The sequence below is a fragment of the Saccostrea cucullata genome, unplaced genomic scaffold (genome assembly GCF_032062105.1).
Source record: "Saccostrea cucullata isolate Sc308-1 unplaced genomic scaffold, CSIRO_AGI_Scuc_v1 ctg527, whole genome shotgun sequence".
NCBI classification, from domain to species: Eukaryota; Metazoa; Mollusca; class Bivalvia; order Ostreida; family Ostreidae; genus Saccostrea; species Saccostrea cuccullata.
This window is the reverse complement of record NW_026930262.1, coordinates 316,401-338,672: the sequence shown is the minus strand read 5'-3', so window position 1 is coordinate 338,672 and position 22,272 is coordinate 316,401. Positions and strand designations below refer to the sequence as shown.

The 22,272-nt window shown below is 34.3% G+C and overlaps 2 protein-coding genes across 2 annotated transcripts; one reads left to right on the top strand and one right to left on the bottom strand.

Moving 5' to 3' along the window:
• Window positions 1–977: 977 nt before the first annotated feature.
• On the top strand, window positions 978–21,270 carry LOC134283459 (integrator complex subunit 7-like). The gene is made up of 29 exons (XM_062765913.1): window positions 978–1,145; window positions 2,076–2,148; window positions 2,492–2,621; window positions 2,928–3,060; window positions 3,289–3,369; window positions 3,602–3,743; window positions 4,136–4,274; window positions 4,509–4,624; window positions 4,738–4,845; window positions 5,114–5,241; window positions 8,708–8,855; window positions 9,105–9,251; window positions 9,499–9,636; window positions 11,937–12,066; window positions 12,442–12,681; window positions 12,770–12,884; window positions 12,968–13,093; window positions 13,278–13,393; window positions 13,832–13,928; window positions 14,159–14,298; window positions 16,941–17,135; window positions 17,355–17,510; window positions 17,784–17,978; window positions 18,149–18,252; window positions 18,525–18,590; window positions 18,966–19,089; window positions 19,256–19,354; window positions 19,466–19,657; window positions 20,962–21,270. The coding sequence occupies exons 1-29, from the start codon at window positions 1,016–1,018 to the stop codon at window positions 21,250–21,252; spliced, it is 3,999 nt and encodes a 1,332-aa protein (XP_062621897.1). The 5' UTR covers window positions 978–1,015; the 3' UTR covers window positions 21,253–21,270.
• LOC134283458 (COMM domain-containing protein 1-like) lies at window positions 6,340–8,078 on the bottom strand. The gene is made up of 3 exons (XM_062765912.1): window positions 7,876–8,078; window positions 6,829–7,119; window positions 6,340–6,704 (listed from the first exon to the last, which is right to left on the bottom strand). Exons 1-3 carry the CDS (start codon window positions 8,053–8,055, stop codon window positions 6,600–6,602), a joined length of 576 nt encoding a protein of 191 aa, XP_062621896.1. The 5' UTR covers window positions 8,056–8,078; the 3' UTR covers window positions 6,340–6,599.
• Window positions 21,271–22,272: the final 1,002 nt, after the last annotated feature.

Here is a 22,272-nt window from a genome sequence, read left to right as displayed (position 1 = left end):
GGAGGGCGAGGTAAAAATTTTTACTTCATAGATATATACATCATCGTATTGACAGAGGAAAAAACAACAAGATATATTTTTAATACAGCTGTAATATGATTCATAAGATCAAATGATGCAAACTCATTAAGTAATCCATATCATCTTCATCTTTACGCAATTTGCCGAATTCGAAACCACATGCAATGAGAGAAAATGGGTTAAAATAAACAAAACAGGTTGTATTAATTCATAATTCCATTTAAAGTTAGTTTAAAATATATTTTACTCATTTAGAAATGGATTGAACAGCAGGCATAAATGCCTATGATCGTTCTCTCTAATTTAAAGTTCGATGTTGAAAATAAAAGTGGGGGTATAATGAAAAAAAAAAGACAACATTCTTGTTGAAAAAATCGCTATTATATATCCATCCTCAAACCTCCCTCCCTCCCCACAATTACATTCAACTACAAATTTATTTTAGGGGATATAAGGATGTAAAGATCCATTAACCGCAATCGTAACTACTCGGCTATTTCCGTGAACGATAAATATTAATCGGCAATCCTCGGCTGACTCCGCCACGCTCTATTCAACATCCGTATCATCTCGGGTCTTTCAGTCAGAGATCGGAAAAACAACCTCGAATGTATTTAAAACATCATCCTTCCATCACCGGATGAAATGACCGAGTAATTATGATTGTACAAACACTTTAATGAACATTTTTATACTGCATTAAACGTTCACAAAAAAGTTGTTCCACCAACCGTTTTTATTAAAAGTATCGATTATACATAAAGTTTTTTTCGATTTGTTTGTTCGTTTTTTTATTCATTTTTTTTTATTATTAATTTTTTTCATTTTGTTTTGTTTATTAAATATTTTATAAATATTTTAATGAAATTTTTGAATATTTTTTCCGAAATTAATTTTGAGGATATTTAGCAGTAACTGTTCTCCGTAGAATCAAACGTTTCTCCGATCATGAACACAAACATCTTTGTGACGTTGATTCCACCGAAAAAGAAAAATGGCGAGACGCGTGCTGGAAGAAGATTTGAAAACTATCGAATTTGAGACAAGCGAAGATGTTGATGTTACCCCGACATTTGATCACATGGGTTTAAGGGAAGATCTTTTAAGAGGAATATATGCATATGGTTGGTAAAATTACAAAAAGAAGTAAATTACGTTGTTTGGAATTCAGGGAACAGGCACCTGTTTCATTTTTAAAAAGTCTCCCCAGTGTATACAAAAAGCAGAGTCATATGAATTTTTATAGTTATAGGTCCCTGTAATCCTGTAACCGGGTATATAGCTCCAATTTACATGGGGTGCTAACTCCCCAGAATTCCATTCATTTTCGTTTTCAGAGAAAACGCAATGGAAAACTAAACAGTACTACTGCTTTCTTCTACAATAATTTACCTAGTAGTGACATTCAGTCATTGTGGGTTTTTCTCCCCCACACTCAGTGGTGTTATAGAAGCCTTTTTTATGCCAGTTCAGAACTCTGGGCGAAAGCTAAACACATGTTCTATCGTTAAAATGATATTGTTGTTTAACATGTTCTTTTTTGTAGCAGAAAGAAACACGGGCGATAACTCGCATAATGCATTTACTAGGAACAATCTAGAGAGTTCCGAATGTAAACATGGAGGCAATTTGAATCGAGAGAAAAACGTTGAGACAATGAATTGGATTTTCCTATTTATATGGATTATTTTTTTGGGATAAAAGGCATAAGCAATCTCAAGAAGGTTTGTTTTTGATTATTTTGGTAGTTATTTTCAGTGCAAATCATTTTATATTCTTCAAAATCGTTTTGCGATTTAATTTTTTGCTACATTGCGAGTATATGGGTGGTATTCTAACTGTGGTGAGGGCCTGTACCGAGACACAGTTAGATTATTCTAACTAGGCGAAAGCTAAACACATTTCTTGGTTTTTCGTTATTTTGTTTCATGTTCTTTTTTTTTAAATAATTTTCCTCATTTTTCAAATGAACAGTGTTCAACCAGTGGTTAACCGTTAATGTCATTTGTAAATATGAAGTTGATACTTAAAAGAGAAAAATTATTTATTTTCAGGATTTGAAAAGCCATCAGCCATCCAGCAAAGATCAATAAAACCAATAATAAAAGGAAGAGATGTCATTGCACAGTAAGTAATTTAGTAGATTGATACAAAATTTGACAGAAGATATAATTACAGTTAAACTTCGTTATCTTGAACCTAATGGGACTGAGAAAAAACTTCAAGATATCTGAGGATTCGAGATATCAAAGGTTGAATGCTTAAAGAATATGTGGTTGGGACTTCCAAATCACTTCAACATATCCATGGTATTCAAGATATCAGAATTTGAGATACCGAAGTTCAACTGTATGCCAGAGCATGAATAGAAATCTGGTTTCAACAAATATGTTTTTCTTAATCTATGTGTACATTATTGATTTTTTAATCTAAAGAGTAATAACATTTATTAATAAAATTATGAATCCAGGGCCCAGTCGGGAACAGGAAAGACAGCCACCTTTTCCATCTCCATTCTACAATGTCTGGACACACAGATAAGGGAGACACAAGCACTTGTTCTCTCCCCAACCAGAGAGTTGGCAGTTCAAATTCAGAAGGTATCAAATTTTAATCCATATTTTAAAAAATAATGTATACACATTTGTACATCTCCCCTAGCCAAGAGTTTACCCAAGGTCTACTCTTAGTCTCCTCTGCTCCTGTCGTGGGGAAAAGAGAAGACCAAAAATCTTGGATAGTGAAGATGAAACAATGACTTCTTGCTCAATAAGTTAATAATTAACATTAAATCACAAATTGAAATCAGTACTTTAATAACATAAGCATAGTCTTCAAGTCTTTTATCGCATCATTAATAAAAAAAACTTTTGTTTAAAACAATTTAATATTTTCCTTTGTTATAGGTGATCCTTGCCCTCGGAGATTACATGAGTGTGCAGTGTCATGCCTGTATTGGTGGTACAAACATCGGAGAGGACATCAGGAAGCTGGACTATGGACAACATGTTGTTTCTGGAACCCCAGGAAGAGTGTTTGGTAAACACTGAGTTTTCTGATGTTCAGAACAGTGTCCAAGGCTTTTTTTTCTTCAAGTTTTCAGAGTCAGACCTTTTCTTCCAAAAAATTTCTGATGCACAGAATAAATACACTGCATTATTATAAACATTACTTATAAGTAATAAAGGTGATTTTTTTTTTTTTTTAAAGTCTGTTTTAAGAGAGTATACTAATGATGTCCTTTCTATAACATATCGTACATTTCAGATATGATCAGAAGAAGAAATCTCCGAACAAGATCCATAAAAATGCTTGTTTTTGATGAAGCAGATGAAATGTTAAATAAAGGTGGGTTGCCTTATTTTAATGAGAATAAATGAATCCCAAATAAACTTGCAAGTATGAACTGAACCATGTGTAAAATTTTATTCATGTAAAATCAGTTTAAAAATGCTAGACATGATCAAAAAATTATTAAAGAATGTTTTTGACTGCATCTTTTCATTCAAGATAAAATAGCAGATCTGTTTTGATTGAACTGTTCTTACAGCAATTTTACAAATTTTATTCTTACAAACAGGGTTTAAAGAGCAGATATATGATGTGTACAGATACCTCCCTCCAGCCACGCAAGTCGTCCTCATCTCTGCTACACTCCCACATGAGATTCTGGAGATGACAAACAAATTCATGACAGACCCCATCAGAATCTTGGTCAAGCGGTCAGTTGTTTGATTTCAAATACAAAAAGGCTTTCAAAATCTTGAGTTATGAACATTTTGATACAAGGGACTTTCATCATATTAGACAAGATTTTGGATTACACCCATCTGGATTAGATAAATTTCACTGTATATTCCATTTTATTGAAGGCTTATTTTTCTGTTTATTGTGTACCAAGTCTAGATTCAAATCAACTTAATACTTTCACATGTAATGAATCTGTGACAGTGCTACATGTATTTCAAGGAAATTGTTAGTCCTTGGCTTATAAATCTACTTGCATACTCACAAATAATTATGCACAAAGCAGTATGTATTGATTTTTATGAAATCTTTTTTAAATACATGTATTTAAAAATGAATAATAATATTTTTTTTTTGTAAATTCCAGTGATGAGTTGACTTTGGAGGGAATCAAACAGTTCTTTGTGGCTGTGGAGAGAGAAGAATGGAAGTTTGATACATTGTGTGACCTCTATGATACCCTAACCATCACACAGGCAGTCATATTTTGCAACACAAAGAGAAAGGTATCTTATGATGGCATTGATTAAAAAAAATTAATCTTAAGTCAGCATTATTTGTTTGTTGGGAAAGGGAGACTTCCTCACAAATGTAATACTTCATTATGATTACCTACAGTGTCTAAAAAACAACTTATTTTATAGAAATCTTCATCTTTACATAAATGAAGTTTTCTCTCGATGAAACATACATGTGTAAGTTTGGCAATTGATTTGAAACCATCTGTGTATGTCTGACAGGTTGATTGGTTAACAGAGAAGATGAGGGAGGCCAATTTCACCGTGTCCTCCATGCACGGTGACATGGTACAGAAGGAAAGGGATGCCATCATGAAAGAATTCCGATCAGGGGCCAGGTAACAATAATGTAACCTTGTTCCTGTCAATCAGTAATCAAGATTGTTAAAATTGCTAAATTGATTCTGAAGTACAGTTGTATGTACATGTACATGTATTTTGCTAATTTCAGTCGAGTGTTAATTACAACAGATGTGTGGGCCAGAGGTATTGATGTACAGCAAGTGTCTCTTGTCATCAACTATGACCTCCCAAACAACAGAGAATTGTACATCCACAGGTAAGCCATAATTATCAGTGACCTTCAGAATGGGCATAGCTGATAGATTTTATGTGATGTTGCATTTTTCTTCAGTTCAAATGATGTTAAACTATGACTGTCACACTACATCAAGTTTAAGGGCTCTGATGATTTCACATTTACCTTATTTCTTAATGGAGTTTGATGAAAATACAGATCCCTAATCTGAGCCTTTAAATAAATTGTTGCTCAAGAAGCTGTGTATGACCGTTGAAACATTTTAATTTGATTTTTTCCTGCTTTGTAGAATTGGTCGATCAGGTAGATTTGGACGCAAGGGTGTGGCCATTAACTTTGTCAAAAATGATGACATCAGAATCCTGAGAGACATTGAACAGTACTATGCCACACAGATTGATGAAATGCCAATGAACGGTTAGTTTCTACAAGGACTTAACTAAAAAAATATCACTGTAAGATCACATATTATCGTGGTTTGAGAAAAAATATGGGTTTGTGGGGATTTCATTTTCTGAATGAAGAATTGTTGAGTTGTGATATGCAAGCAATTACACATCTTCCCAAGTCAAGAGTTTCTGATCCTTTCCACTCCACATAAACCCTTGACCTAATAGGCTAAGTTTGACGGGGTTAGAAATGCGTTCTCTGATTGGCCTCAAGCAAGTTTGCATGAACTAATCAAAATCATTGTTTTATTTAAACTGCAACTTAATCATAAACTGAAAAACACGTCAGTTTTAATCCCAAGAATACCGTCTTTATCATTAAATAGCCAAGTTAAAGGTTTGTATATTGAATTTATTACCGACTACCAATATTATCTCAAATTCTCTGTTGAATTCGTTTACTCTGAGTGGCTAATAGCAGAGGTCAGTAGAGTTCAAAATGTGTAATCTCACTAGATGGTGTGACAGTAAACCCCGCCAAACGTATCCTATTTGGTCAAGGGTTTATGTGGAGCAGAGCGGATCAGAAACTCTTGACTTGGGAAGATGGCAATTACATTTCATGGAAATAAATTTGTGGGTCTCTTCATACCTTGAAAACCAAGAAAATTAAACCCCCCACGAAAATTAGTGATTTCACAGTATATAAAATAGTAGATATTTTAAGAACTTTTTAATTTAAAATGCAACTAACACACTCTTTTTACTGAATGATTTTCTGTCTTTTACAGTGGCAGATTTGATCTAATCCTCTGAATGCAGTGAAAAGGGAGGATCTAATCTGCTGTATTGGGCAGATCCAATCAGTTCTATGGTGAGGATACCAACACACATTGGTAACATCAGAGGAGATGGTGTTATACAAGAGGACATAACCATTGACACTTTTAATTGTGACATAAACTGTGCATTATTTTTTGGGTTTTCATCTAAGACAAACTTCATCAATCATGAATATTTTGTAGCATAGTTTGTCCATTTCAGTGTCATGTAAACGTGTACATTTGTAAATCCAAGTCTGTTTTAATTTTTTTATTGCATAAACATTTAAGACGCTTTGTAGTTCTTATATGGTCTTTATATTGATCTTTCAATAGCTGCATTATATTGTTATAATGTGATACATGTATATTCATATATTACATCAACAATGGTTGCCTTCAGGATATTGGCATTTGCAGTAGTTCATCCAAAATTTGCATTGAAAAGCTTGGTCTGTGATTGCCAATATTTGAAAATCAAATCTCACTTTCCTACAGCAATGTGTTAGCAAGTTGTTTGGCATACCGATGTGATGTTTTAGAATATTATTTCAAATTGACAATTTTACTGTTGGCAGTATTGGACAATTTGATCTTCAATGTCTTTCATATTTTGCAAGACATGTGCTAATCTGTTTTCGTCCATTTCAAATTGCACAACATCAGCTTTCTGAAAGGAAAAATTCAATACTGCATGCTGTAAAAAATTTTTTAATAAAAAGATTTTTTAGTATTCAATTACATGTAAGTGATAAATTATAATTTACAAGAATATGGCAGATATTTAAAAATACCTGTGATTCCTGAGGATTTTCTATTTGGAGTTCCACTATAGCTGTTGGCTCGTTCATATTTTCTGTATTCTTAGCTTGTGACTTGACATCAATCCGCCATGACACTTTTTTCAGGGTATTGTTCCAATTTGTCTTTGAGACTAAAGTGTCATGAATTTTATTTTTATGTATTTTCCAGAATTTTCTGTATGCACTAGCCTCTTCTTCTGACATTGCTGCCTCCCTCCTCTTCATTTGTGAGGTTAAGAATGCTTCTAATTGATTGAAATCCATATCAGCTGATACTATACTCTGAAAATGCGGAAGAAAGTTTTGTATCATTGTTAAATGCCGCATATTTATGATGGCTCTATAAACAATGCATTAAAAGTCCCAATGATTCAGTACATTCACCACTAAACATGATAAAATGTTCTTACGGATACTCATGGTAAAGTAATTTTGCAAACAAAATTTTCAAAGGCACTTTTTTTTATACTTTTAGGAACTTTGAGCAAAAAGAAAAGCAACAAAGATAAAATATTGGGAAATTGGCCTGAATTTTGAAGGAGCAAACTTGTTTCAGGGTCATAGAAATATAAAATAATTCTTGAATTTCCCCTCCACTGGGTCATTTCTTTCTCCATCATGACAGAGGTTCACAGTGAGATACTTTTGACTTCCGCAAATTAACAAGTGAGAGACTTGGTTAATATTCCCTATATATAACGCCCCTTATGCTTATATACCTTGATGTGACAAGTTCACAGCAAGTCGAGAGTATCTCACCACGAACCAGCAAAATTAGAGAGTGCAACCTGCCCATGTGTTTACAGATAAATGTTTTTTTGTTTTTTTTTAATATAAATAATGAAGAACTTGCATGTATGATTATATCTGGTCTTACACTGTCAGATCATCAAATACAAAATGGCATAAAATCATAATTTTTAAAAACTACTGTTATTTTGTTCTTCTGAATATTGACCTTCTTAAATGCAACAGGTAGATACAATTTATTGAATATAAAGGTGCTTGTGTATGTTTGTTGTGGACTACATCACAAACCTTCATGTAACTTGAACATCTTTTGAGTAGTGATGCATACTCTTCTTCAGCTACATCCGGAAATATTTGACTCTTTAAAAAATCATCTGTGTATTCAGATTCATTGTAGTAATTTCTTTTGGCTAATCCCGTTAACAAAGCTGATATGTTTTTCACACTGTCTGCCATTTTGATTGTCATGTGACTTTTCACCTACAGCAAAAGTTAATTTGTTCAATAATGAATTAAATTCGTTTAGAGTATAAGTTGAACTGAATGTTGTCCTTTTAAAAATATTATAAAAATGTTAATGTTTGAATGTTCAGAATATAAAATACCTCTTCTTTATCGATGCGAACATGTAAATGAACTTAAGTTTTTTTTACAACGAATACTTTGGCGTACAACCGCGCTGAGAAAAGCCGGTAAAGTTATGGCAAGGCACTTATACCGAAGAAGTGGCGAATTTGACAGTGTCACGAGTTTGCACAAGGAATCCAGCTCTGTAGATCAGGAACAAGATGCTAATACTGCTTTTCTTGAGTTGGAGAAAGGTTTTTAAATTCAAATTATAGCATTACATGTAACTGATGTGGCATTCATTATTGACTCTTAGCATTGGCCATAATTGGCTGTTTTTTTGTCATTGCTTTTTTACTACTAGATATATTACATTTTGCCTTTACAAGAGAGGAAAAAACAAGCATAAAAATGTTTTAATTATGAAGAATTATACACTTACACAAGAGAAGAAAATAAAAAAAAACCCATAATGTTATAGGTGTAAATAATTAAAACCTAAGGAATGTAGTTCACCAAAAGGGAAATTAAAACACATTAATTTTGCTTTCAGGATTGAGGTCAGCAAAGCTGGGAGTGCAATGTGAAGCAGTAGTAAAATTTCCAAGATTGTTTGAGAAGTACCCCTTTCCCATCATAATCAATTCTGCGTTTCTAAAGCTTGCCGATGTGTTTAGGGTTGCTGACGTATTTAAAGAAGGGTGAGTGATTTTTGCAATAAAAAAAGTATTGTAGTTTTGAAATAATCATCATTGAGAAGAATGGAGACAATTATATATTGATTGAATAGTCTCTTATTGTAAAAATTCTAAAAATTCTAAAAAAAAATCTTGCCTAATTGTGAAGATAAAATATCTTTTTTTGAGGAGATTTGCTTTTAAAGACAAAAGGTTTGTTTCAGTGTGTAGAATATGCAGATGTAAATTTTACAATTCATCTTTTTACTTCAGGAATAATTTATTGCGATGGTGCATTCTGAGGGTAATACAGCAGAGTGACAAACACCTGGACAAAGTGTTCAATGTAGACGAGTTTGTAAGGAGACTTTACACAGTCATACACAGTAATGACTCTGTGGCTCGGGCTCTTGCTATCAGGTAGGAAAGAAATTTATACAATATAAATAAATCTCTCATAAGCAACAATTATAAAAGTTTTATACTACCGGTACTATAAATGTTTAAAATGCCATTGTTATAACATAATTTTCATACATCACTACATGGTTTGCTACATGTACATATATTTGTGTATTTTGATATATCTCAGCTAATTTTCAAGTGAAATTTGATGAGTTTCCTGAGATTTCAGAAGTATTTATATTCCTCTAACTTTTTTCTATAGAACATTAGGCAGTATTGCCTGTATTATATCAGAGAGGAAGAATGCTCACCATAGTGTTGTCAATGGTTTGGATTCCCATGATGCAGTGGAAGTAGATGCAGCTATATTTGCTGCAGATAAATTTTCCGCAAAGTCCAAGTGAGTTTTCAGATGTTTAGCTTATATGTGCAAAATTTTTGGGTGAACTATTTTTATTACATCTGTGTGGTGTTTTTTTTATCTGTATTTTAATATTGTCATCTTCCTGTCCAGAACCAACAGACCACTTAAACTTAAACTACTTGTTATTGAAATAAAACGTTAGACCCTTCTGAAAGGGAGATGTTCAAAATATTGGTGAAACTAACATAGGGGGCTTATACTTTAAAGCCTTTTTCTTCTCAACAACCATTTAGGCTATTAAGTTCAAACTTTAAAGGAATGTCTTTTCATTAAGATTTTTAGGTCACCTGAGTAAACTCAGGTGACCTATTGCTATCTGTTTTTGTCCGTCGTCGTTCTTCGTGCGTCGTGTGTTAACATTTGAAGATTTTCAGCTTCTTCTCTGCAACCACTCAACCAATTTCCACCAAATTTTACACAAAGCATCTATTGGTGAAGGGGAACAAAAATTTTGAATTCCATGGTCCCTGCCCCCCTGGGGCCTGAGGGGTGGGGCCAAAACCACTAAAATTAGTGCAATCTTTAAAAATCTTCTTCTTTACTCCTGGACATCAAGCAGTCAAACTGTTAGCATGAATGGAATGACCATTGAGTCCTCTACCAAAATTGTGAAATTCATGGCCCCAGGGTCAGCGGTTCTAGTGCTAGGGTGGGGCTCTATTGATTATATAGTGAAAATGCATGAATTATTTCTTTAAAAATCTTCTTCTCTACTCCTGGGTATTAAATAAACTAACTAAGGAAATAGTTATGATGAGGAAGAATACCTTTTGCAAAATTGTGAATTTTATGGCCTCAGGGCCGGGGGTTCTAGTGCTAGGGCGGGGCTCTATTGATTAGTGAAAATGCATGATTTCTTTAAAAATCTTCTCTGCTCCTGGGTATTAAATAAACTGATTAAGGACATAGTTATGATGTCAGAGGAAGAATACCTTTTGCAAAATTGTGAATTTTATGGCCCCAGGGTCAGAGGTTCTGGTGTTAGGGCTGGGCTCTATTGATTATATAGCGAAAATGCAGATTTTGTTTGAAAATCTTCTTCTCTGCTGCTGGGTATTCAACAAACTAACTAATAATATGGTTATGATGAACAAGAATGCCTCTTCCAAAATTGTGAATTTTATGGCCCTAGGGTCAGGGGTTCTGGTGTTAGGGCGGGGCTCTATTGATTATATAGAGAAAATGCAGAAATTGTTTGAAAATCTTCTCTACTGCTGGGTATTCAACGAATTAACTTAGTATATAGTTATGATGAGCAAGAATGCTTCTTCCAAAATTTTGAATTTTATGGCCCCAGGGTCAGGGGTTCTGGTGTTAGGGTGGGGCTCTATTGGTTATATAGAGAAAATGCAGAAATTGTTTGAAAATCTTCTTCTCTGCTGCTGGGTATTAAATAAACTAATGTAGTATATAGTTATAATGAGCATGAATGCCTCTTCCAAAATTGTGAAATTTTATGGCCCCAGGGTAAGGGGGTTCTGGTCTTAGGGTGGGGCTCTATTGATTATAATTATAGTGAAAATACATTATTTCTTTAAAAATCTTTTTCCCTGTTCCTGGGTATTAAATAAACTAGCTAAGTACATAGTCATGATGAGGAAGAATGCTATTGTGAATTTTATGACCCAGGGTCAGGGGTTCTGTTGTTAGGGCGGGCTCTATTGGTTATATAGAGAAAATGCAGAAATTGTTCAAAAATCTTCTTCTCTGCTCCTGGGTATTAAGCAGATGAACTACCAATATAGCTATGATGAGCAAGGGCCATTCTTCCTGAATTGTGAATTTCAATGCCCCTGGGTAAGGGGTACCATGGGGGGGAGGGGCTCTACTTATATACTGAAAATGAATTGATTGAAATCTTCTCCTTTGTATTAATCAAATATTTTTGATAAGCAAGTTAGGGTGCCTTTTCCAAAATTTTGAAATGTGTGGACCAAGGGTCAGGGGTTCATGTGTGGTAGTGACACTATACCGATTATTGCTGAATATTACTGATTAGTCGAAATGCATTTTTTTGTTCCCCTACTGTGTCTATGGGTATTAAGTAACTAAACATGCTAAGTGTATAGTTATGATTAGCAATGGTGCCACTTTCAAAATTGTGAATGCCATGATGTCTAGTTTAAACAGTGTTAAAACATGAACCAAAGTCAATCGTTGTAAAGTTGTTGCATGATAATCAGGTGACCTATAAGGCCCATGGGCCTCTTGTTTAAATTAGTTTCCCAGATAATAAAAATTGGTACAATTTTAAATGAGTTGGATTTTGTTTTCAGGGTGTTTGCAGCCAATATTTGTAGTAAGATAGCTGAAATGATTGAGGATATTGCCACTCCTGTACACCTAAAACTTCAGCTGATCCCAATAATGAAGAATATGTATCATGACAGTTCTACAGCTGCCAAGGTAGGTTATTTATTTAAAAAGTGTTCTTGAGGACTCTTATTTTTACAAAGAATATGACATCTAGCAGTTTAGAGAGTATTGGGTCTCTTTGCTTTTAGTCTAGATTTCCTAAATATTCAGTCTTTTATTTATTTTGATCAAGTAAACAGTGGTATTTTCCTTCGCAAGAAGAATTAAGTACATTTACAACCAATCTTTTTATTCAACTTACACATGATGAACATTTTAGAAAGTTCTCATTTGACCGCATAATTATTTTGTACTGGTAGGTAAGCTCTTAAAACTTTTATGCTGAGATGCATACTAAAAGAAACGCATGCTTATTGTACACATCTACTGAAGGCTAATTTTGCATATATTCTGATTTCTTTTCAGGCAAGAGGCATTTGTCTTCATTTGCTATCCACTTTCCCAGCTGAAAAATTTGTGACTTTGAATTTGGAGACCTTGACCCATTTAGCGGTGAGATCACTAGGAGATGTACACAGCCAAATAGAACTTCTGATACATCATCTCAAAACTGATCCCAGAAACAGTGTAAAATTAGTGTCCCTAAGGAGCCTAAATCTACTGGCTAGGAAATCTCCCCAGCTCTGGAAATACAACTCTGTTGAGGTAGCTATGATTTATCAATTAAATTGATCGATTGAGTGAAAAAGAGGTAGAGAGTAATTTTCATCCCCTGCTCTTTTGGGTTCTGTAGGAATTACTGACCTTTGCTACTTCCTGTCCCTCCTTCCTGTTGAAGTGGGCGTGTCTCCAGGTGCTGACCTCCCTCTCCTCCTCGTTTGCTTTCCAGATGTTTCTCCACAGAGACAGTAAGATTTCTTATATTTATCTACAGTTTTTGCAATTTAAATGTGTATTCAAAATTGAAATAGATTTTATTTATTTATTATAGTGACAATAACAGATATTCAGAAAGTTCTGGAAGTGTGTAACATCTGCTATCAGACTCAGAATGCTGTCCTGTCCAGTAAAGCTATAGAATTTTACTCCAATGTAGCTGTTGCCTACAAGAAAAGCAGTAAGTGTGTTATTTATCATCATAACTGATTTGAAGAAGGATAAAATTACAGCAGTGTTTTGCATATTTCTTGAGGAAGAAAAAACTTTGATTAAAATTTTTAAAATATGCTTTTAGTGATCTAATTCTTTTTAATGAGTTTACAGGTACATGTATTATAAGATTTTTGCTTTCTGTGTTTCAGAAGCCTGTATGATAGAAGTAGAACAGGATTTGATAGAAGGGGCTCGACTGGCCATCACCACACAGATCTGTATCTCTGTATGGAGTCAGGAACCCAAGGACAAGCAAGCTCTACTGGTAAGCAGTCTAAGCACTTATTATATTTATTCCGTTCTTTCATTCCACTTTTGTAAAACAGTAATTTTCTTTTATACATGTACAGTATTAAGAGTATAGGAGAATCTTTGGTAGTTTTTATGGTTGCCTATTTTTGCAGCTTATACAAGTACATTTTTGCAACAACAACAAAATTAGTTACATTTTCATGTATGTAAAAAAAAATTGATCTCAAGGTTAGAGATCAATTGGAAGCACCAAAGTTGCATATCAAAAACTGGAAAAATCCTTGCAGATCAAATCACAGAACTTTCTCTGACACAATAAATAAATATATGAGAGTCAGTATGTAAAGCAATGCTCTTTTAAGTGGTGTGTGTTCACAAATGTGTTATAAGAAGGTTCGTTATGAGTTAAGTATATTTCTTACCAGTATATTCAATATTTTGTCTTTTCCAGCGTTGTCTGCAATGTCTTGTAAAACTTGTGAAAACTTACCCAGAAATTGGTGGAACCTATATAATGGAATTAACACAGATTCTGGAATCTGCAACAGGTAAATGCAATTGAACTTTCATTTCTCAAACATCAGTGTTTCAAATACACAGACCATGAATTTTTCAAAGTGAGTTGTAGGTTCATACCTTTTTTTCCTAAATATTTCAACCTCTACATCTTTTTAACTCTCAGATATCTCAAAGTTTTTCCTTCATCCCATCAAGTACATCTGAGGGTTTGGATCATCAAGTATTCATTAAAATGGGTTTTGTTTTTTTCTTTGATCAGATGAGAACTGTGTCAAAATTTGTGAGTGTCTAGCTGCCTTGGGATCAACCAGTCATCAGCTGATAGAAGAGAATCTGGGTCAACTGCTTCAAGTTTTCCAAAACTTGTCATCTAAAGCAGCAACAAAACATTCCCTAGAGGTAAATAATTAAATATCATCTAGAGATAGCAAAACATCAGTTAGAGATAGCAAAACATCAGCTAGAGATAGCAAAACATCAGCTAGAGATAGCAAAACATCAGCTAGAAATAACAAAGCATCAACTAGAGGTAGCAAAACATCAGCTAGAGATAGCAAAACATCAGCTAGAGATAACAAAACATCAGCTAGAGATAACAAAACATCAGCTAGAGATAACAAAACATCAGCTAGAGATAACAAAACATCAGCTAGAGATAACAAAACATCAGCTAGAGATAACAAAACATCAGCTAGAGATAACAAAACATCAGCTAGAGATAACAAAACATCAGCTAGAGATAGCAAAACATCAGCTAGAGATAGCAAAACATCAGCTAGAGATAACAAAACATCAGCTAGTGATAACAAAACATCAGCTAGAAATAACAAAATCAACAGAGATAGCATTAGCTAGAGATAGCAAAACATCAGCTAGAGATAACAAAACATCAGCTAGTGATAACAAAACATCAGCTAGAAATAACAAAACATCAGCTAGAGGTAACAAAGCATCAGCCAGAGATAAAATAAGGTTAGAGCATTTACATTGTTTTTGGGCTTTCACAGAAGAGAAAATGTAAAGTACATGTATGTTGTACAATATATACATGTACTTACAATAAAGGCCCCATACAATATAGGCCCTATAAGTAGATTTGCTTGTGGGGAACTGGAGTCTTGTTGTCTCCCTCGCTGATAAATCTTAACTGTATAAGAACATACAGTAAAACTGATTGAGCTTTTTGAAAAATTCCATCCAATTAAGATTACCAATTCTACTTTTGACCGTACATGTATTTACATCTTTATTTTTAGGTCACCTGAGTCACTCAGGTCGTCCATCGTGTATCGTGTGTCGTGTGTTAACATTTGAACATTTTCAGCTTCTTCTCTGAAACCACTAAACCAATTTCAACCAAATTTGGTATACAGCATCTATGGGTGAGGGGAACAAAAATTGTGAATTTCATGGTCCCATGGATGATTGGGGTGGGGCCAAAACCACTAAAATTAGCTGAATCTTTAAAAATCTTCTTCTTTACTCCTGGACATCAAGCAGGCTAACTGTTGACATGAATGTAATAAGCATTAAGTCCTCTACCAGAATTGTGAAATTCATGGCCCCAGGGTCAGGGGTTCTAGTGCTAGGGTGGGGCTAAATAAGTATATAGTGAAAATGCATTATTTCTTTGAAAATCTTCTTCTCTGCTCCTGGGTATTAAAAAACTAACTAAGTGCATAGTTATGAAAAGAAAAATCTTCCAAAATTGTGAATTTCTTGGCCCCAGGGTCAGGGGTTCTGGTGTTAGGGCGGGGCTCTATTGATTATATAGTGAAAATGCATTGAATCTCTGAATATCTTCTTCTCTGCTCTAGAACATTAAATAAACAAACTAAGTACATCCATGATAAGCAAGAGTGCAGAGGCTTTCAAATGTGAATAAATGGCAGGGTCAGGGAGACTCTGGTGTTAGGGCGGAGATGCTGGTCTTATATAGTGAAAATGCATTGAATCTCTGAAAATCTTCTTCTCTGATCTAGGGTATTAAATAAACAAACTAAGTACATAGTTATCATAAGCAAGAGTGCCTTTTTCAAATTTGTGAATTTCATGGCCCCAGGGTCAGGGGTTCTGGTGTTAGGGCAGGGCTCTATTGATTATATAGTGAAAATGCATTGAATCTCTGAAAATCTTCTTCTCTGCTCCTGGATATCAAATAAACTAACTAAGTACATAGTTATGATGAGCAAGAGTGCCTCTTCCAAATTTGTGAATTTCTTGGCCCCAGGGTCAGGGGTTCTGGTGCTAGGGTGGGGCTATAGATTATTCAGTGAAAATACATTATTTTTAAAAAAAAATTTCTCCTCTGACCCTGAGTATTAAATAAACTAACTAAGTACATAGTTATAATGAGTAAGAGTGCCTTGTCCAAATATGTTAATTTCATGGCCCCTATGTCAGGGGTTTAGCTACTTGGTGTAAGGGGAGGGAGGCTCTACATTACATAAATTCTTTGAAAATCTTTTCCTTTGCTCCTGGGTCAATGATCTAAGTATATATATATTTATATATATATATATATATATATATATATATATATATATATATATATATATATATATATATATATATATATATATATATATATATATATGATGAGGAAAGGTGCATCTAGCAAAATGGTTAATTTCATGCCCCCTTGGGTCAGGGGTATCGGGGGGGGGGGGGGTCTAGTCTGAAAATAAATGAATGCTTTGAAATTTACTCATAAGTATTAATGAACCATATTTGATGAAATAACATTTATGATGATAAAATTTTGAAATATGTGGCCCCAGGGTCTATTTTTGTTGGGGTGCACAATTGCATGGTTTAGAATGGAAGTGCATTTTTCTCTTAGTTACTCTAATCTACTTATGGGTGTTAAGTGACTATCTAGTAAGCATTGCTAAGTGTATAATTATGATAAGCAGCAGTGCCTCTTTGCAAAATTGTGAATTTCATGGCCTCTGGTTTAAAACACAAACAAAATTCATTGGAAGTTGTTACATGAAACTCAGGTGACCTATAAGGCCCGTGGGCCTCTTGTTTATTTTCAGTGTTGTTTGTATCTGGGGACTGTCTTTTTCCAAGTAGCTGGAGGTGACCCCATCCCTTTACATGTCCAGAGTATGATACTACAGTGTGTTTCTACAGCCATGGATGATTGGTTTGGTTACAAAGTTGGTAGACAGGGCATGCGATATGGACAGTATCAGATCGCATCCGAGATATTTCGTAATCTTGCACAACATGTAAGGATTTTGTAGGAGAAAATATATTCTACTTAACTTTTAAGTGTTCTTTAAAATTGAATTTTTCGTTTAAAAATAAAAATAAAACATGAAGATTGCTCCTGCCTCCAATTATTTTCTTGACAGATTTTGCTTAATCATGAAGTTTAGAACACTCTCAAACCTAGAAACAAACTCTAAATATAATTCTTACAATTATTACAAGCGCTGTTTTGTTAGGTTGCATCTGAACACAATTACTTCTGGCTGACTGGACTCCATGGAATCTGTGCTGCAGAGGCCTGTGTAGACAAATCAGAGACCAACATGAAGATTCTGATGTCTCAAGAATCAGAGATGCTGGTCTTATATCAACGAGCATTGGTATCACTAAAGGTCTGGGAAATTTACTAACAGACCTACTGTTTATTGCTGCAAAAATAATTTTGTTTAATAGCTGGCAAATTTATTTTGTCTTCTGGCTCCGGTGCTATAAAACATAGATGAACTCAGTTTTGATTTCTGTCTCACTTTTATTTAAGTAATTTATACTGGAAAAGTGAGACTGAGATTAAAAGTGAACTCATCTATGTTTTATAGCCCCAGAGCCTGATCAGTAGAGCTCTAAAAAGAAACAGTCTCCTCAGACTTCTGGTTTATTCATTACAGGCAGCCTCCACTGGTGTGGGTAGTATGGTCTTTCAGTGTGAGTTTGTCTGTCTGAGGATCTGGCTCTTACAGACACACCAACAGTTGGTCCACACCTGTAACACCTTCAGGACATGTCCCCCTCCGGCCATTGCTACAGCTATGGCGGTCTCCAACAGACATGAAATCTCCAGGGTCAGCCAGATACTGAATCAGGTCAGAAAATTGTCTTATATCATGTATCTCATACCCTGTTACAAGTCCACACCAAAGTGGAATTTTTTCATGAGGTGAGATCTTCGAGTCTAAGTTGAAAGTCAGAAATTAATGATATCCAATTGACTGTGATGGTCCATTGACCTCTTCAGATTTTTTCTTTTTTTCAGTTGGGGAAGTGTCTGAAGGAGTATGAATCCCTGAGTGAGAGGTTCGCAGATCTTTATCAGTCGGCGTTTGATGCAGATAATCACACTCTACACACCATTCTTCTGTATCCTTCTATCAGCATGTATACAGATGAAAACATGAAGAATACCAAAGTCTTGTTTGCTTTAGAATTCATATTTGTATACTATTGTGTGCAAGTTTTTTATCCATCATTCAAGCAGTATTTTATGAACTGAACACTCATATTTTCATATCAAATTTTGGAAATACTTGCAGAGTAAATACTTGCAGAGTTGAAAAGAACCAAATTTTACTTCTCTCAAGGCTCTTTTCAATGCTTAGAAATTAATGTGTTCATACCCTTAACTGATTTAGATTGCAGCAAAGTTGTGAGGTGATCAAGTCCTGTATTCTTACATTCATAAGAAGCAGCCATGCCAGGTGAGCAACAGCACTTAAAATATGAATCGTTAACTATTAGCTGTGGCTTGCTTTCATGACATTTTTGTCCAGGCTCTTTGCACAAAGACTGAAAGAGCAATAGCTGGCTTTTGTCGCCTTGTTCAAACATATGCTGACTGAAAAGTCACCTGATGAGGTTTATGTGGTAAAAGAGGAAGCACTTTTGACAAGGTTTTCATTGTCTATTCAGTGAACAGTAAATAGAGGTCTCTTCATCAAGCTACTACAGTGTATGTGTGTTACACCTGGTGTAATAGTTGTTTACTTCCAAAGTTTTCAGATTACTTCTGATTCTTGATTATTAATTACGGTAAAAGGTCCATAAACTGTAAATTTCATTTTCTTTATTTCCAGGTATTTACAGTTTGGAGCTCTAACAACCACTGACAGAGACACATTAACTGTCACCATACAGTCCATACAAAGAGATCTCAACAGCATCATACAGAATCAGAGCAGTGAGGGACTGACGCATGTGGTAAACAACTAATCAGCCAAAATAATAAACTACTTACCGGGTAATCTATCATAACATAAGTGACGCATGACACTCCAGTCCAAAAAAAAAAATTGACAAGGGGGGTGCATGTTTATGATTTTATGTATCATTTTAAAATATTCAAAAATTGAGCTTTTACTTTCAGCATGTGGATTTCCTGTGTCAGTGTGTCAGAAAATTAGTACAGACTCCATTTACCTATCCAAGGTTCTTCTTTCAAACACTGCAGACCACTAACATAAAGGTAAGAATCAGTATATACTGTTTTCTGTGAAAATGTCAATCGGGCTAAATCTCAGTTATTGACTTTCCCATGTTTCAGTATGCTTCTTTAAAAAAAAATCTCCTGTTGTAGTTGGCAGTTTCCCCTCAGCAGGCCTCAGCCCTTGACCCGGTTCAGGTTCACAAGGACACTCAGTTGACCGTGAAGGTCGAGGGCATTGTACAACATGGAAGACTTAGAAATCTGTTCAGAAAAGTAGCCAAAGTACAAGTATCTGCCAGTTCAGAAATTATTAACAAAGCCTCAACCTCCACTGATCATAAGGTATGCTTTTCACTCACAGATTTTAAGGGTCCTCCACACACACCCAACTTATGTTCTCATATTACTGAGGATTACTAATAAGAGGCATATATCAACCTTTAAAACTGGCCAGGAATTAAAACATAGTTTATACTGATTTTTTAAAATAATAATTTCACAAGTTTCAAGATATTTTTCCCAAGGCGTTTTCATACCTAGCATAACAAATTTTGTTTTACCCTTTCGCCTATTTTTAAGCTCACAGAATAACCATAAAAACTCAATTTTATCGATCAACATATTTTTTAGAGAAATTTATTTAATTTATAAAAAATAGATAAAACTCATTTTCTCTAAAATACATCCAGAGAAAAATCAATGAAGAAATGTTTTGTATAAAAAAAACAGCAATGAATTAGATTACATCAAAAATTTGAATTAAAATTATTCACTGATGTAGAAAAAATATTTTCAAAATCTTTGGTATCAAAGTTCCTTTTTGGAGTTATCTTTCCTGTTGTCTGGGACTCAAAAACTTTGGCAAGTCTCCGCATACGTCACCATGAATATAGTTACTCATTATTTGCTATTAACTGGACAGATGTAAAATAGGAAAACTAGAAACACACACTATTTTATCAGTATTTATAAACACACAATGAGATAATGTATTATTGAAATGCACAAATTAGTGTGCAAAAATATCAACTTTCAACACACACTCGGTTGATTAGCCTGAAAATATAAATAACCTAAAAATTTCTCATCATACCGGCAGCCATTGTGTACAAATTATTATGTAACATAATCCCAGACGTCTGTTGTTCTTTTATTGAAAAAGAAAACCGCACATCTTTTTCTATCTGTCACTCCCTGATCATGCCATGTGTTCATTGTTTATGATTAGGGTGTCGCTCTCAGTGTACTGCATACTTTTCCCATAGCAAAACATTTATCTCAAAAGCGTTTGTAAGACTCTCTTACAAGTGGTGCCAGGGAAATCGTCAGTGCACAAACTAGATATAACCGGAAGTAAAAGTATTTTTCTCTATGTACGTCACAAGTCACATGGTGTGGAGTACCCTTAAGACAATTTTATTTGCTATTGAATATAGTCTCTTGTGGAGAAAACGATCATAGACATTATGTCTGCTGTTCAATCCTGTTCATTAAATTGAATAAATATATTTTGAATCAGTGTAGTCTCTTTTAGCTGATGAGAAGTATCACCATAACTGTCTTGATAATGTTCATTTTCCACTTCTGTTTATATATTAACACATGTTAGATTTAATCATGCCTCATTAAGTATACTTATGTTTTAGGTTTCCCTGGTTACTACCAACAATCTGACTCAGAATGTGGAGCCTCACAATGACTATTTCTCTGTCAACTTCCTGTTGACCTTTCCTGTCACGGGGTCACACACAGTTCACATCCGGGCAGATGTTATTGATGAAAATGAGACACTGTGGAAAACAGGCCCAACATTTTCTCTATCTGTGAAGTCTTATGATGACTCAATCAGTAAGAAACCTCAACATAAACCTGTCAGAACATCATTTGGCCAAATGCCACCAAGTGTGTCATCCACTTCTAGTGCTAGTAACCAATAAAACTTATTTAGCAAGGAATGGTTTTGTTTTTTGTGGATTTGCATAGTTGGTTATGTGCTTCTAAAGACTAGACAAAATCGTTGATGCTGATAGATACAGATAAACTTTCCTCAAATTTGAAGTTTGGCTTTGCATGCTTCAAGCATTAAAAATAGACCCTCTCTACACTAATATTATATAAAGATGTAAATATTAAGCTCATCTATCTCAATTTCAACATAAGATACCTGGTGTTCACCTTCTGAAAGAATGTTAAAAGACAGTGAAGTACCCACAAAAAGAAATCAATGTTATTTAATTGTGGGGGAAATATATATGCTAATAAAATCTGAACTTAATTTAGCTTGGCCTATTAAAATGTAAATCAAAAATGCTTGAATAAATTACAAATTGAGCAATGCACTGCTTAATATGATTTTAGATCCAGGGGCAGATTACTCCAACTGCAAAATCATACCACAAAACCACAACTCTAGTGTGCAGTGTACAGATAATTTTTAAATAGAATTTTCTTCTTATACATGTGTATGATAAAGCATTATCTTTGAAGTGTGTTATGGCTTCTATTATAGAAATAATCTGAAAAAATTTATTAAGTTGAGAAGTGAGTCAGGTTTTACTTTAAAATGATACTTCACTCAAATTAGATCAATACTGCATATTTATACATTTCAAGCTCAAGCATTATAGATGTATATGCATATCTAGATCTTTACCCTTTACTGGAAGAATACATGACACATTCTCATCACAAACACTCAAGTTAAAAGCAATAAGAAGCCTTGTAATTTTTTAACCCTCCACATTTACATGTATATTAGCTATTGAAAACTTATTTCCAATTTTCACTGAAAGTGGGGACTATTATAGAAATTTTGGTTTACCATTAAGGGCCCCATTTTGCAGCAGATTTAATAGCCATAAGTTGCTTTGTAAAATGGGTCCCCATTTGTGTGAAACACTTCTAAAATCTTATTCCTAATGATACCTCAGTTGTTTTTTTTTTTAAATGAAATTTCA